The 16,672-nt window shown below is 40.1% G+C and overlaps 1 protein-coding gene across 4 annotated transcripts; it reads left to right on the forward strand.

Annotated features, from left to right (window-relative positions):
• The first annotated feature begins 2,534 nt into the window (after nucleotides 1-2,534).
• Nucleotides 2,535-13,594, forward strand: kcnk2a (potassium channel, subfamily K, member 2a). Of its 4 annotated transcripts, none has more exons than XM_034075329.2 (9): nucleotides 2,535-2,828; nucleotides 4,866-5,008; nucleotides 5,124-5,236; nucleotides 6,349-6,439; nucleotides 6,909-7,026; nucleotides 7,345-7,505; nucleotides 9,092-9,278; nucleotides 9,410-9,549; nucleotides 11,282-13,594. In XM_034075329.2, coding segments are annotated over exons 1-9 (1,263 nt in total). In that variant the 5' UTR covers nucleotides 2,535-2,827; the 3' UTR covers nucleotides 11,591-13,594. The 4 variants fall into 4 exon arrangements, with proteins under 4 accessions (XP_033931220.1, XP_033931227.1, XP_033931235.1 ...); XM_034075336.2 differs by having other exon boundaries at nucleotides 4,866-4,972; XM_034075344.2 differs by lacking the exon at nucleotides 2,535-2,828 and having other exon boundaries at nucleotides 4,925-5,008; nucleotides 5,116-5,236.
• The last annotated feature ends 3,078 nt before the right edge of the window (nucleotides 13,595-16,672 follow it).

The raw sequence follows: 16,672 nt of genomic DNA on the forward strand, positions 1-16,672 counted from the left end.
ATGCTCTTTCTCTAACACACACACACACACACACACACACACACACACGCGCACACACACACACACACACACACACACACACACACACACACACACACACACACACACACACACACACACACACACACACACACACACACACACACACACACACACACACACACACCATGCCCATAACAAGTGTGTCGAAGCGGACTGTGCACTAACAAAGGGACTTCATGTAACACACATCCTACCTGCCCACACACACAAACACTACATGTGTTACAAAGCATGCAACTTACACAACAACCTACTTGGAGTACCAACACACACTCTGTCACAACACACACACACACACACACACACACACACACACACACACACACACACACACACACACACACACACACACACACACACACACACACACACACACACACACAGTATCTATCTTTAGCTGTATAAATAGGCGTATAATTAAGGTTTAGATGTTGGAGTCATGAAGTGGAAACACGAACATTTAAACTGCTATTAATTTCCCCATCAGACAGAGGGGGGGGGGGGGGGGGGATTGATGGAAAGAAAAAGAAAGAGAGAAACCAGTGGAGCACGAGAGATGGATGATACTAGATCAGTGTTTATTATAGATACTTAACACATAAAAGCAACTGTTTATATGTATTAGTTAGCAACTGTCTTCCTCAACTATATACATTCTTAATCATTCCACAAATAATTACGCAAAGGGACAACTTTAAATATTGTAGTAACTAGAGATGTGCTCATAAGAAATTCAGAAACTCAGCATTACGCTCTTTTAACGACCCAAACACATTTAAATTACGACCATGGCAATATTGCTTTTTGTCCTTGAGCAAATAGGATGTGTTTGATTGTAGAGGATGAGTGAGATAATAAACCAGCGTTGTGTTCCCTCAGAGAGTTTACCTACGGGTTAAACATCCATAACATTTCCATTGCACATGCCATACTGCAGTTCAAACAGACTGGACCTACTATGGGTTGTTTTGTTTTCCAATGGGAAGCACAGTGAAAAGAACATCTCCATCCCCACCAAGCACACATGCAGATCATGATAAACATTTGATTTTTTATATAAAGGAATATTAAAATCCTCATAAACAATTAGCCTATATCCATTTATTTAAATCAGACATCTTACAAACCTGGCGTTTTTTTCTAGACTTTATAGGGATCCTATTAATATCTAATAATAAAATAATAACATGCTTTAACCACCAGGTGTCCCTTTCTATCAGCTGTGCACCGTTATGGTGTAAATACAGCCTATCTACTAATTGGATCAAATATAAAAGTCAGCCGAATTAGTGTTGATACTGCAAGGAGACGTATTGTGTGAAAAGAAATGTAAGATGTTGTTTAATTGCTTATATATTTATGATCCACGTCACATCTTCAGTTTTGGCGGCAGTTCTCCTGTTTGTCTAGAAGTCTTCTCAGCAGGGCTCTATAAATAGAGAATTACGGCAGATATGTAATATTTAATGCAGCCGAACCGTGTATTACAATGCCGTTATGTGATGACTTTCAAAGAGAAAAGCAAGCACACTCGGAATAAAGTATTATTGTATTTTTAAAAAACGTTTTCAGATTTCACATCACATAAACACCAAATCCCAGCATGCATTGCGGCTAAACCATCCAATCATCGAGCTGAGGATCTTGCCTACGTCTGTTTCCGGTTTCGTTTATGACCGATGTATTTTGTTATACACACATTCCTTCACATTTACATTTTAATTTGCATTACAGTATTTCGTGAGGCCTTCTAACATGTTTTTAAATATAACTACGGTTGTAGTTGAAGAGTTTGTAAATTAACATGAACCGAAGCTGTTGCCTGGCAACTCAATCGCACAACGTCACGTCCGTTAATTCCACATTCACACAAACGGATTAACATCGATTTAATACATTAATGTAGCCTTTGTTTCTGCTAAAAGAGGTGTCGACCAGCTGGGGCAACAAGAAAATCGGCGTAATCGAGTGTGGCTATTACAAAATAAATCATTACGTTGGAGTAGCATTTGGTTGGTATTTCCGGTTATTTCTCCACTGGTTAACATGGGTTAACAATACCGTGTAACTGTCACGTTTGAAATCGTGACATCTTCACGTCTCCCAGCATGGTAAATCGTCACATGTTCACGTCTTGCCGTGATACCGGGTTGCTTATATTAGCAGAGCTGGGAGAAGTACTCAGATCTTGCATTTGCGTAAAAGTAGAAGTACCAGAGGAGCCTATGGCCAAAATCCTCACCTAAACAGTACTTACCTCAAATGAATAACAATAGAACATGTGAAGGGGGGCTTTTGAAAGTCTGTGTGGCCTCCCTCTGAGTTTGGGAACCACCTCCCTGTCCTGCACCTCCAACTTCCCCTCATCTCTCCCCTCCTCTCCTCTCCTCTCTCCCTCCTCTCTCCCTCCTCTCTCCCCTCCTCTCTCCCCCCTCCTCTCTCCGCCCTCTCCGTGATATCCCGCCGCTGCACCGGTGTGTTCAAAAGCCGGAGCGCAGGCGGAGAGGAGCAGAAGGTGCAACACTGAAAGAGAAACACCGGAGGAAACATCTCTGTGCAGGGACATGTGGACGCAATAAATGTACATTGGTAGTGCAGCAGCATTGGTGTCCGATCCGCGGTAAAAGTAGAGGAGAACAGCGGAAGAAACACGGAGCGCTTGTTCGTCCCCCCGGGTCAGCACCGCAGGGAGGAGACAGGCAGGGGAGGAAAGATTCCCCTAAACACAGTGAGAGCGTCGGATGAGGAGAAGAGGAGAGCGGAGGGCATCGGATAGGCAACAAGGAGTGAGTAGAAAAAAGTTATTCTCAAACTTCAATTTACTCTAACTTCAAACAAGTGTTACAACATCTCTGCTCAATACAATTGTAGTTGTTGTTATGGTTAGTTTTATTTCATCTAAAATGTCAAATGCTTATTTTTTATTGTTATTACCCTGGTGTGCGCTTACCTTTTCTATCCTGTGTTTCACCCTTCATTTGTGGCTGGATTTCCCTAATAAAGGTTTATCTTATCTTACACTTCAAACTGGCTGCATTGTTAAAACAACAATTTCAAGCTAGTTTTGCACGATACACCATTTTAAAAAGTAATGTATCTGTCTTCAAGCTCAGGCAAGATGTTAGGTTGTTAAGTTGTTCCCCCTATCTTATTCCTGCATAGTCTGTGTGTGTGTGTGTGTGTGTGTGTGTGTGTGTGTGTGTGTGTGTGTGTGTGTGTGTGTGTGTGTGTGTGCGTGTGTGTGTGTGTGTGTGTGTGTGTGTGTGTGTGTGTGTGTGTGTGTGTGTGTGTGTGTGTGTGGTGTGTGTGTGTGTGTGTGTGTGTGTGTGTGTGTGTGTGTGTGTGTGTGTGTGTGTGTGTGTGTGTGTGTGTGTGTGTGTGTGGCCTTTATTTAACCAGATGAAAATCCCATTGAGATCAACGATCTCTTTTTCAAGGGAGACCTGCAACACGGAGCGCTTGTTCGTCCCCCCGAGTGAGTGTGTGTGTGTGCGTGTGTGTGTGTGTGTGTGTGTGTGTGTGTGTGTGTGTGTGTGTGTGTGTGTGTGTGTGTGTGTGTGTGTGTGTGTGTGTGTGTGTGTGTGTGTGTGTGTGTGTGTGTGTGTGTGTGTGTGTGTGTGTGTGTGTGTGTGTGTGTGTGTGTGCGTGCGTGTGTGTGTGTGAGTTTTTCAGCTGCTCGGTTTTCCTTAACACAGAGAGGTTGACTATTTCAACTTGTCAGACATTCAGTTAACATGGTTCTTACATAAACACCAGGAGTTTAAGATATTTTAATAAATGATAATATTATTCTGACATTGTTATATAATATAGAAATATTTATAGTGGAAGGTAAACAACTTGATTTTTTGTATTGAACAATTATCAATCTCATTCAAATTGAATACAATGTTTTGATATGATTGCTGAATTTTAAAGAAACGGGCTCACATTAAATCAATGCTTGTTGTCGGCTACTTTATCGTAGTGTCACCTGTGACTTAATTGAACAGCAACAGGAATACAAACGTTCAGTTCGGTTCAGTTTGTTTTATACAAGGAAAAAACAGTTATAAGATTTCATGCCTTGATGTTTTGGGTCCAAATGTATAATTACTTTTCATAAAACATGTTTTTATCAAAATGTCTCGCCTCTTCTGTCTGAAGGAACAGACTCCTTATCCTGCTGACCCTCCCTTATCCTCTCCTCCTCTCCTCCTCTCCTCCTCTCTGCTGCACTGCTTCTTCATTCATTCCCCTCAGACATCACACACACTCACACATGGACACACACATTCGTACTCTCTGGGATGCTCAATAGACAGGACAAGTCTACCAGCGTGTCCATGGGGGGTCACTGACCTCCCCGAATCTGTTAAGCTGCCCCTTAGAAAATCAGATGTAATGCCTTCAAAATCTCCTCACGCCTTCATTATAACAACAGCCTGTACTCTCGTCTCAATTCGTACAACAATGCTTTCAACCAGAACCAAAAGTCTCATCTGTTTCACACTGTTTTAGGAATGATTTTAAGATCTTATATATTGCCTTTAAGGAACTTCTTGCCCTGGTTTTCAGACTATATTTTAAACTCTATAATCTTGTTAAACCTAATTGTAAATCCTCAGGCATGGAAAAAAAGCCAAATAACCACAAAAGGTGCAAAACTACCATAAAAATACACAAAATGACAAAAAAGTGACAGAAGAGAACCACACAGATAAACAAAACACCTCCATTTGAAACATTTCAAAAGACACACATCATCAATATTTGATTGGAGGGGGGAAAAGATGTTTGAGGACACAAATCTCAATGTCTTTTTATCTAATTTCCCCTGACAGTGGCAGCTCCAGACTTATTGGACCCTAAATCCGACACTCACAACACCAAGCCCCGCCTCTCCTTCTCCACAAAGCCAATCACACTGACTCCCCGGGAGGAGAGTGAGGTGAGAGAAAAAACAGAGGAGTCCAGATTTTTAAAAGTAATTTCTTTATCTCTTGATTCACACGGTGCTCATGTAACAGTGGGGAAAAACACATATTTTAAAAGTTTATAAAGTATTGATGTGAGTTGATTGATCAGTTGAAGTGTTGTAGATGGTTGCCACAGTGATGAAATGGAAGACGGTGACGGCCATCTTTCTTTTGGTGGTCCTGTACCTGGTGATGGGAGCAGCAGTCTTCAGATCCCTGGAGCAGCCTCACGAGAGGTAGGCGGGAGAAATACATTTACAGCTGTCTGTGGCGCTACGAGAACAAACATCCATCTATCCCTCAATCTGTTTACTTGTCACTCCCCTGTGCACATTTGGTATTTTATGATGTCTTTAAATTTCATTCATGATTTAGAGATACTAATGTCTGCAGGAAAAAACAGGCTGAGCCACCAAAGAGAGTCACAGAGGTTGAGAGGTCACAGAGGTGTGTCCTACTAAGACAGGGGTGTCAAACTCAGGGCCCGGGGGCCAAATCCGGCCGTGACTTCCTTTTATGTGGGTTAACCCTAACCTAACCCCACAAGAGCTTGCAAAGAATATAATACGTTTATTATACGGTTACATGCCGATTTACAGAAGCACGTTGCCCATAAACTACATGTCCCACAATGCATCTCGTTTTGTGACATGCGCACTGAAGAGACTTGCAGTTATTTCCCCTGGACTTCTGCTTTCAGACGTAGTTAATTATGAAGTTATTACCCTATCCGATAATAATCCAATTCAGAGGCAATCATGTCATATAATACATTATTTTATATATACGATATATTTATACATGTATATTTATATAGTCTTAAAAGTTACAACCGGCCCTTTGAGTGCAACCATAATGCTAATGTGGCCCGTGATGAAATTGAGTTTGACACCCCTGTACTAAGAAGACCACTATTTTGACGACAAACAACCATGTATATCTAAATTACTTTGTATACAGACTTGTGCATACATTATTCAGTAAGTGTGTTATTATGATTTTTAGTTATACATTTCCAAATCTAATTTTAACAACCACAAAGCACACAAAGCCTTGACCCCAGGGTGGGAATCACTGCTGTAGACTTAGTGCCTTAGTGGGTGATTACAGCAAGAACACATCTCTATGTTTTCCTTTTCACTGTAGTGCTTAGAGCCTAAATATGATCTTTCACAAGTCAAGTCATTTTCACACAGTTTAAAAAAGATAAACACATTTCATTTTAAAATAGTGAGCCGTAAAGTCATCGTTCAGAGTTATTACTGTATTATTTTTCGAACAAGGGTTTTGAGAGAGGTGGACTCTTGAACTAATGATCAGAAACATTTCTCCCATACTTTCTCTTTAGTGCCCAGCGTTTGGCCATTCTCACCCAGAAGCTGGAGTTCCTGTCCACACACTCCTGTGTCAACCAGAGCCAGCTGGAGGAGCTGGTTAAGGTTAGACCTGCCTCACACTGTTCTGCATTTGAACAGTTATAATGCAGCACAGCTGCAGTGGATTCAGCACCATGGACAGCTCCTACAGCTTCTTAGGAGGAAAAGGAGGACATGTGTGGCCACAGATATTTTGTTTCTGTTTTGATACTCTCAACCAGTTACATTTCTGAACGATTAAACCCTTCACAGGGACTCACACTTTAATGCATTCTAGGAGACAGCTTGCCCCGCCCAGTTTGCCAAGTTACATACAGTGTATGTTCTGTCTTCTATAGGATCCTTCCTGCAGCACAACAAGAAAGACAAAGCTCAAAAGCACCAGCTAAAATGTTTCGTGATAATATTTACTGCACAACATAATATTTGGTTTCTAACCAGGATTTGATAGTTTCCATGGTAAGTCAATACTAATTGTTGATCTGAAACACACATTTAAACATCTCTCTTCCTCTCTCTTTCTCCTCTTCAGCAAGTAGTGTCTGCCATCCGCTCAGGAGTGAACCCTGCAGGGAGGCTGACCAATCACAGCAGCCTGTGGGACCTAAGCTCCGCCTTCTTCTTTGCTGGGACTGTCATCACAACCATCGGTAGCACACACAGTGTTGATCCCTCTCAAATTCCTCCTATCAGACAGACATTCAATTACTTTAAAATGACTCACACTTACTCACAGGAGCACTGCCATGTTTCTCCAGAAGTTCAGAGGGTTCACTCTAAAAGAATAAAATAGAGATTAAGAATAATAAATTGTTTAAAAACTCCCAACACATGTAGAGTATATAACAAGATAACCACACACCCCTACTTGCATGTTTATGTGTTCAATCATTTCAATGTGCTAGTTTCAACTGCTGTGGGAAGTATGAAATGGTGATATCCTCTTTTGGTGTCTCTGTCCTCTGCAGGTTTCGGGAACACCTCTCCCCACACAGAAGGGGGAAGGATCTTCTGCATCATCTACGCCTTGTTGGGGATTCCTCTGTTCGGCTTCCTCCTGGCCGGCGTAGGAGATCAGCTCGGCACCATCTTCGGCAAGGGCATCGCCCGAGTGGAGAAAATGTTTGTGGTGAGTCCGGGGTCACGTACGCTGGGCAGACACACAGATATTGTTTTACATGTTTGAATTCCATCAAATGTATTGTTTGAAGGGTGCACGTCTTTAAGCTACCCTGAATAATGAACATCAAGAGATACATGTGAAACATATTGAGGTGATAGTTATATGATTTATGAAGTTTTTACTTGACTATATTTGAGTTTCTTCCTTATAGTTTGTTATGATTTACAGTTAGAAATGAGGGGTTTTGTTTTTGTGCTTACTAAGGTGTTGATGAGGTATTAGGCAGAATAAGGGGTTACATGCAAACCCTTTTAGAATTAGAGATTAGTTTGTTTGTTTTGTGTCGTTTTTTAGATTCACCTGTAGTCTCTCTGTAAAAACAGTATTTCTAAGAGGAGATGGTTGAGTCTTTAAAGGAATGCCTCAGCATTGTTGTTTTATGTCAAGTCTTCAGCTCCCAATAAGAGAAACAAAGCTCACAAAATGTGTGTTTTTAAAGTTGAATTTGCTGCCGTTTGAAATATGCGTTCGAGCCTTGAATGAAAGGAGCTGAAGTGTGCAATGTAGAACGATTTGCTCCTTCTGCTGCTCTTAGGGCACCCGAGGGACTGAGTAATGAATATTATGATTAAGGCTGAGGACAGAGGACAAAAGTTCATTGTCTGGGTCTGTGTGGGTGTTGTCAAAGCCTTTTTGCTCTGTGCCCAGAGTGTGTGAGACTGCAGCATTATCCTCAGTGAACACTGTGAATGTCTTTTCTCTCTACTGCACACAGGGGACCAATTCATGGAATAAGGCTATTATTACTTACAGCGTCTATCTGTTTTACCAAATCACCTCGAAAACTGTTGTCTCTCTGATCCATACTGATATATCTCAATAACTGTTGAATGGCTGGCTAAGACATTTTGTAAAAACATTTATGCATCCCAGAAGATGAATCGTATCACTTTGTCAATCCTTTGACTTTTAATCTTTGTGACTTTTGGTTTTAAAGGAAATGTCCAAAGAAATATTGAATGCATTGTTGCTCACTAAATGCTAACAATTGGATGTAAATGGTAAATGCCCTGAGTTACAACGCTATCAATGAGTTAAAAAAAACATATATACAGCTATACTATGTTCACCCTCCATGTTTACATTTAATGAAGCTGTAAATTATCATTGGATTACTAGTTTTTGGTCATAAACCAAAGTATTATATAATAAAGAAATTCTGAGCTGATGATGATGATGCTGATAACGCTTTATTAAAAGACAAAAATGTCGCCAAATTGATTACAATTCAATTCGATGTAGTCTTTATAAATTCAAAGTCCTCCTCATGCGCCCTGCTCAGATACATTGGGTTTGAACAACAAGTGCTTCTCACGGATGGACAAGTTAAATGTACATATTTTAGCATCAATATATCTACATTGGATCTAGTTAATCCATTTCAAGATGCTACTTGTTGCCACTCAAATTGATTTAAACAGACAATGACCACAAACGCTTCATGTGTATTTACAGTGATCACAAACAGCCCATCTGTAGAGTTTGGTACCGGTTACCTCACGTGTGCCGTCTCCTCTGCCCCTCTCTCTCAGCACTGGGACATCAGTCAGACAAAGATCCGGGTCATCTCCACGCTGCTGTTCGTGCTGTTCGGCTGCCTGCTGTTTGTGGCGCTGCCAGCGGCCATCTTTAAACACATCGAGGGCTGGTCAGTGCTGGAGTCCCTTTACTTTGTGGTCATCACGCTGACCACCATAGGATTTGGAGACTTTGTGGCAGGTACAAACACAAAGCCAATGACTGAAGAGCAAAATCAGACAGCTAATTTAAACCTGTCTGTCTCTCTGCCTGTATCACCTGGTGAACTCTTCTTGATGTGTCACACTCATTGCCTCTGTCTCCATGTCTAGGTGGTTCAGAAATAGAGTACTTAGATTACTATAAACCAGTTGTTTGGTTCTGGATTCTGGTGGGACTCGCCTACTTTGCTGCCATCCTCAGCATGATAGGAGACTGGCTCCGAGTCATCTCCAAGAAGACCAAAGAAGAGGTATGAGACCGCTGGTTTGATGTTCAGTGATTTCTCCAATTTCTCCCTTTTTCCTTTTTTTGGTTTTGTTATTTCATAATGTATGTTATATTTCATTTTCAGGAAAGAAAACTGCATTGTGTGATGATGACAACTTAATAATAATAATTTTAAAATGCAGTGAAAATTATAAAAAAAAACTAGAAAAAGCATTGATATTAAATAAAGTGAACATTTATCAAAAAAAATGTATTATGTAATGCAGTGTTATTAGAAATCTGTTTATCTTTCCATGTATTTGTGTCTTTCAGTAAAGTGACACTCAGGTTCTTCATGCTACTGTTGCAGTGCCTCAACTTTTGCCCTCTGCTTAATGACATTTCAATGATTAGACTGTTTCCTAATCCAATCCACCGTCTGCCATCTAAACACATAAACGCAGTCGTATGCCATTACCGTGAGAATCTCCAGAGAAGAAAGGGGTCATTCAGACAACATGTGATGATGTCCTCAGCAGAAGAAAAAAAATCTTATAGCACTACTCGTATCTTCAACAAGAATATGCTGACATGACATGGTGTAGCCCTTAGCTAAACATAATTAGTTGTATTATTCAGTTCTGAAACTGTTAATTTGTGTGTGTGTGTGTGTGTGTGTGTGTGTGTGTGTGTGTGTGTGTGTGTGTGTGTGTGTGTGTGTGTGTGTGTGTGTGTGTGTGTGTGTGTGTGTGTGTGTGTGTGTGTGTGTGTGTTCTTATTAGTGGGATATAGTCTGAAGTACAGGCATTAACAGAACGGCTCTAGTCCTCTTTTAATGAGTTATAAAGACAAAACTGAAGCCTACTCATTAGCATAAATATCCTGGTTCAACACATTGAACAGGTTTTTTTGAACCTACCCTAATTTGGATTTCGAGGGAAGAAGCGCAATTACAGAACGTCATTTATTTTCTAACTAAAGGACAATAGCATGCACTTATATGTTACAGCTATTGAGTTTATATAAAACATCTTATTCAGAGGGGAAAACATTTACAAAAAAACAAAACATTCAAACATGGAAAAGACATAATGCGATTTGGTCATCGACGGACAGGTCATGGATAACTGATTGTCCATGGATATAGTCATTTCATTGTATTATCAAATGGTGATAATATATGGTAACTTTATCAAAAAGAAACAGGTTACTGTGGTGAGACATTTAGACAAAACGCTTTTTAAAGGTTATGTCTCTTTTTTTAAATTATTTTACATTTTGCCACTGCCATCAAAGAAGGAATAGTTTTTCCAGAAGTTCCTTAAGTGTTTCCTCCTTTAAAGGAGGGGTAGGTAATTTTGGAGAAACCAGCTTGAGTGCGCTAGAATTTGAAAATACACAGCCGGAAAAAATCTGCCACTTCCTTAGAGAGCAGAGTGTGTGTTGGAGGAGCCAACACACACGAACGCGCACATGACCAATGAGGGCACGAGATAAGTTTGTGCACAGATGGAAGGCTGACAGGCAGGCAGGCCATCCAGTTACTTTAGCCGTGCCGGCTAAAATGATTGGTCGTGCTTTTTACAGTACTACGGCTTCCACAGATGACATTTTTGTAATGGATTTGTTGTCAAAGTACTGAAGATATTCATTGCTATCGGGATGTTCAGAGCATTCCATGGAATATAACAAAAAGTGTATCTCGAGCCGGTTTCTCAAACTTACCTACCCCACCTTTAATCTCTATTTATTTCAATGTCTTTCTCTCCTTGCAGGTAGTGGAGATCCGAGCTCACGCTGCAGAGTGGACGGCTAACGTCTCCGCAGAGTTCAAAGAGACACGGCGGCGTGTTAGCGTGGACATCCACGATAAGTTCCAGCGTGCCACTTCAATTAAACGCAAACTGTCCACTGATATGGGATTCATCCCCGGCCCTGAGCTCACCCTGCCCAGGAGGACCATGTCCGTCAACTTCAGCGACGAGAGGAGCGAGAGCCTGATCACTCCTCTGGCCCGAAACGGAGGCTTGTTCATGAACGGTTTGGACCCCGAGCGAGGAGATATCGTGGACCACTTCAAGTAGAGAAATCGTTCCAAGGTCTTTCTGTTGGTGGCCTGATGAGAATGAAGCAGTGGCGACTCGTCTTTAGGGACCGCCCCACCTAGTGTCAGCAGAAAGTAATGAAAATAATAATTCCAAAAATATGCAAAATATATATATGTTAAAATATATTTTACGATCATATTTAGTCGTCTGATTCGTCTGTACATTGCTGTTTAAGTCTGCGTTCTTCCAACTAGTGTCTACAGTGTGCCTATTGAGCCGTGTTGAGCGATGTGGGGCAAGCCCTCTCTCCGCTGTCAAAATGAATGGGTGCTGTAAAAACTACACTGCGCATGCTCAGAGTCTTTTTCTCATGATTCAGAGAGCTGATAGGCTGTAAATACGTGTGCCGCGAAAAGTGTAGTTGTGAAGAGGAGACGAGAGAGGTGCAGTTTATAGCGATTAAAATCAGTAAAACGGAAAGAAAATGAATGAAGTTGACCATCTACTTCAGCTTTGGTAAGTTCATTTTATGTAATTTTATTGAAAAAACAAGTAGAAAAATGAGAATGTGGTACTCTGTGACGACCCAGATGAGACATGTTCACCCCGCTGCAGGAATGTAAGCCTTGCTGAAGAACATTTGTGGATACAGCGGGACACTTTTCACCATCAGGGAAATAAAGAGCAAGATGGAGGACTTACAAAACAGTTGATCTAGTTGGAAACGACATTAAGTGAGTGTCTGTCAACTTAAGATCTTGGAATTAAGCAGAGATGACAATTTAAAAACGAAAGTTCTCTAAAGGACAAAATAAATGAAAGTGTCCAACATACTGCATACTAAATTGTAATGCCCTAAGATGTCGATGGTACCTGTATGTGTCCAATATTTTACAATTAAGGATATATTTGAACTACAGAACTTTACAACTAATGAAATATTTGTTTGGGGGAATTTTCCTAGTGCAGAGACTGAGAATCAGACAATCACACTTTTATCATGAAATAAAAAAGGCATGTCAGAGATGTCATTATGATGGTTTGATGTGATGATATCAGAGTTGTAAAAGGTACAGAAGATTATGAAATACAAAGATGACAGACTCTGGTGGTTCGATGCAGATGTTGTGCTAAAGACTGCAGAATGTGAAGATGTTGAGAGGAGGGGATATGCTTTGGTTTGTCGCACAATCAGCCGTACTGAAGAACAACATAGATGGAAAACTGTGTTGCTGATCAAGCTACAAACTCTAGCTCCTATTTGAGCTGTATTTATCAGATCTCTTCAGCAAACATTATATTTAACAAGAATGAAAAGTCCTGACCCAAATATTCAACTTTTAAGGGCCCTATTATGGTCATTTACAGGTTCATATTTGCATGTTGTGCCTCTATTGTGACATGTTTCCATGCTTTAATGTTCACAAAGGTCTTTATTTTTACCCTCTGTCTGAAACCAGGGCCCAGTCTGCTCTGATTGGTTAGCTGGCCGGCTCTGTTGTGATTGGTCAACTGCTTATAGATGTCCCACCCCTTAGCCTTTCACATACAATGTGTTGGAGCGCTAGCCACTAGAAGAGTGAGCGTAACGTAGTGATGTCATTAAGTAACGAAGAAAACTAAAGACTACAATGGAGAATAATTAATGGGGTTGACCACTGCAGCTTCCACATTACTTCTAGAGGTTTCGATCTCATCATAATTTTGATTTGACATTGGTTTATTTCCAGTAAAAAATGTCCACCACCTCTTCTTGGTGTTGGTCAAGAGGACGAAGGTGAGGTTCAAAGTGGTCTCATCATGCCAAATCAAGGCTAGCACAACACATTGTAAAGGGTTGTTCTTATTCATATGTGTAACAATTATAAGTATTTAAACTGAAGAGATAAGGTGTTTCATAAGGCCATTGTTGATGTATTTATCTAGTCCAACAAAACCAAATCAGTTGCTGTAACTACGGCCTGGAGCCATGCGTGCCTATGTGCATCAAACCATTTGTGTTTTCTATAATAATATCATTTAAACGGCTCTTTTGACACACACACACACACACACACACACACACACACACACACACACACACACACACACACACACACACACACACACACACACACACACACACACACACACACACACACACACACACACACACACACACACACACACACAGATAATTTAACACTTGGAACATTTTCCGATTACATTAGGAGTAAAAACCATATTGTAGGTTGACTCGATTTCAAGTTAAAATGGTTTTAAATGAATCTGTTGAATGTAATGACAAAGAAAGTCGGGGGTGCAGCTTTAGTTGTTTGGTGCAAATAATACTCAGAGAACAGCAGGTAAAAATCTGTCTGTGGTTATTTTACTTATTGGATGCTCTAAAGAGTCTTTAAAGAGCCCCCTAGATATCTAAAACGAACCTAAGAAAGGGTGAGGGGTCAGCAGGAGAGTCCCATACATGTTGTGGTTTTCTCTCCAGCAGACTATAGCAGTCTGCAGGTTCAGTACTAACACTAATGGAAACAGTAGTGACGTACGCTTTGTAGAGGCTGTTGGTCTGCGTTCTTCTCCTTAGAAAACATATGACAATGTAACACAATCATCCTTTTCAGCTGTGCTAAAAAGAAGCTAACTTAAAGACATGTTATTTTCTGCTGATGTGCTAGAAATGTGAATGCTTTTTATGAGGATGAGAACTGTATTTTTATAAACTGTATGTTTATACTTGTAGAGTACTTTCTTAACTGAGAACACATTGTAATAATAATGTCTGTAGAGCTGATCGAAATGCAATGTAACAGAGGTTTTTGTACAATATCAAACTTGAAAATATATCAGATTTCAATAATTGTTCTGTTTGCTGTCTTTTTCAAAGTCTTTGACCTTTACTGCCTTTGGCATCACATAATTTTACAAACAACACAAACAAGATCCTACACTCTCTCCTCCATTGCAAAACAAAGTTTGAATTCCATTGTTGTTGACATTTTTCAAACTTCAGTAGTGATATTTGACTTGCATGTATTGTACAGCAGCATGTACAAGCTGATTAAAACCCTGTTCACTTGCATAAATGCTGCAGATGTAATGCATATATTTGCATTTTTACTGTCACTGTCAATCATATCTTAACAATACACACCGACACAGTCATTGATTAACAACTTTGCATGTTCATAAGGATTTAAAGTTATAAACACACACATAACGTGTAATGTTAATCCAGTTCCTCTCAGACATGCAATGACCAACTCCTATTTTAGACCAACTCTTTATTAGATATTTGGAAGTACATGTATCTTCTCTTCTTTCACACAGTTCACAGCCAGTGAGTAATTTTTTGTGTTTAAACTTCCTGTATGAGTGACTGGCATGTGGCTGCAGATCTTATGATGCATGAGGGAAAGTTATCAAAGCAGGAAGTACAGAGCAGAATCAACAGCTCACAGTGAGATGGATACAGTACAGCGGCTCATTTCACCAGGACATTTTCTCTATTGTAAGAGCACATCGTGTGAGCCAAGGTCGGCTCACATCAAACTGTAAATCCTCAATTAAATGTTAAAACTTGTTATACTTGTTTGTTCGGAATAAACCAAGGAAATTAGCTTTAGTGGTGCTGGAAGGTTTTTTTGTTTGACTTTTTAACACAGCCATGCTATCCGTTTCCTGTTCCCGGGCTTTAGGCTAAGCTAAGCTAACCGCTAACCTGTTAATTGACCTAACATTGTCATATTCTTCACGTACCCTTTGTAACCTATAGCTTCGTTCTATCATTTATGTACAGCGTAATGTATTACCTTTCCTTTTATTTATTGATAATGTTCAACAGTGATGGCACATATAGTAAATATACGTTACATTTAGAGCATATGAAGACGATCAGCCAGAGGCTCTTACTTAACTATAGCGCTGATTTATTATTGGTGTATATTAGGACTGCAAATAACAATTATTGTCATTGTAGATTCATCTGTTGATTATTGTCTGGACTGTTTGGTCTACAACATGCCAGGGAAACTTCAAAAATGCCCTTTCCTGTTACTTAAAGTCTGCTTTTGTCAGTATAAAACCTGTAGATGACAAAGACATTGTAAATAAAGACATTGAAAAAATCTCCATTGCACACCGTTTAAAATCAGAACTGAATCTGTTGAAAGCTCAGACACAGCCTCATGGAGCAACAAGAACTTTATCTCCCCTTGCCTTTTTGCCACAGCTCTATAACTGTAACATTAGTTTTTCATTATAATTTCCCTGAGCTTAAAGTTTGGTAACATTATAACAACAGAAGTCAGATGGCCTGAAGCGACCAGAGGCTTTTAGGTTGTTATATTATAATGGTTTCTATTTTTAGTTCTGCACACTTATAGGTCATTCTTTCCTAGAAATGATCTGTAAAATAGCATGAAAAAGGCTTGTTCTCTGTTTGTGTAATTGAACATTATATCTCACTGCAGAGGAAAGCTGATCCTGTGTGACGTCAAGCGAGCTCGGTCAGGCAGGTTCCTGCTTTATCTTTCTTTAAAAATATGCACGTTCAAGATTTATCTTTAGTCATTTATCAATTTGAACTTAATGTGGGACTCTTCCTCATCTTCTCTTCCTCTGTTGGTTTCCAGCCTTATAGTCTCTCCTCAGAGGACTCAGATATGTAGACGGATGACACAAACTGATCCCCACAGAACATATACTTAATGTAACCTGCTGCAGAAGCCACATAGCTAGCATGCAGACCTCAAACGAGACACAATCTTTGGAGGTGATTACAACAGCGGCTACGCCAAATCTGGCCAGAGGCACCTCTAAACGTCCAATGCCCTTGATTGGACAACACCAATCTACGAATGTTGTCTTCATTTTGATTTGAACACCACACCTGAAAAGTCATGTGACTTGTGTCTACACATCTGCAAAGTTCTGAGACTGCATTAGTCAGGGTTTTGACGCTATTGCGCTGACAAAATTGGTCCACACCACAGACCCACAAAGACTTACCAAAACCAAAGAGACAGAAAACAATAATTTCTAGAACTCTAGAGACTATAGTGGTGGATACCCATGATTGTTGTTGTTTGCATGTGATGAAATTGTGTTATTTATATAAGCACA

This window comes from Pseudochaenichthys georgianus, chromosome 3 (genome assembly GCF_902827115.2).
Source record: "Pseudochaenichthys georgianus chromosome 3, fPseGeo1.2, whole genome shotgun sequence".
Taxonomy (NCBI): domain Eukaryota; kingdom Metazoa; phylum Chordata; class Actinopteri; order Perciformes; family Channichthyidae; genus Pseudochaenichthys; species Pseudochaenichthys georgianus.

Bases quoted from the DNA above. Each gene is read 5' to 3' on its own strand.
- kcnk2a (XM_034075329.2), top strand. The intron at 6,440-6,908 runs GTTAGACCTGCC...TCTCCTCTTCAG, and splicing joins AGCTGGAGGAGCTGGTTAAG to CAAGTAGTGTCTGCCATCCG. The intron at 9,550-11,281 runs GTATGAGACCGC...CTCTCCTTGCAG, and splicing joins CCAAGAAGACCAAAGAAGAG to GTAGTGGAGATCCGAGCTCA.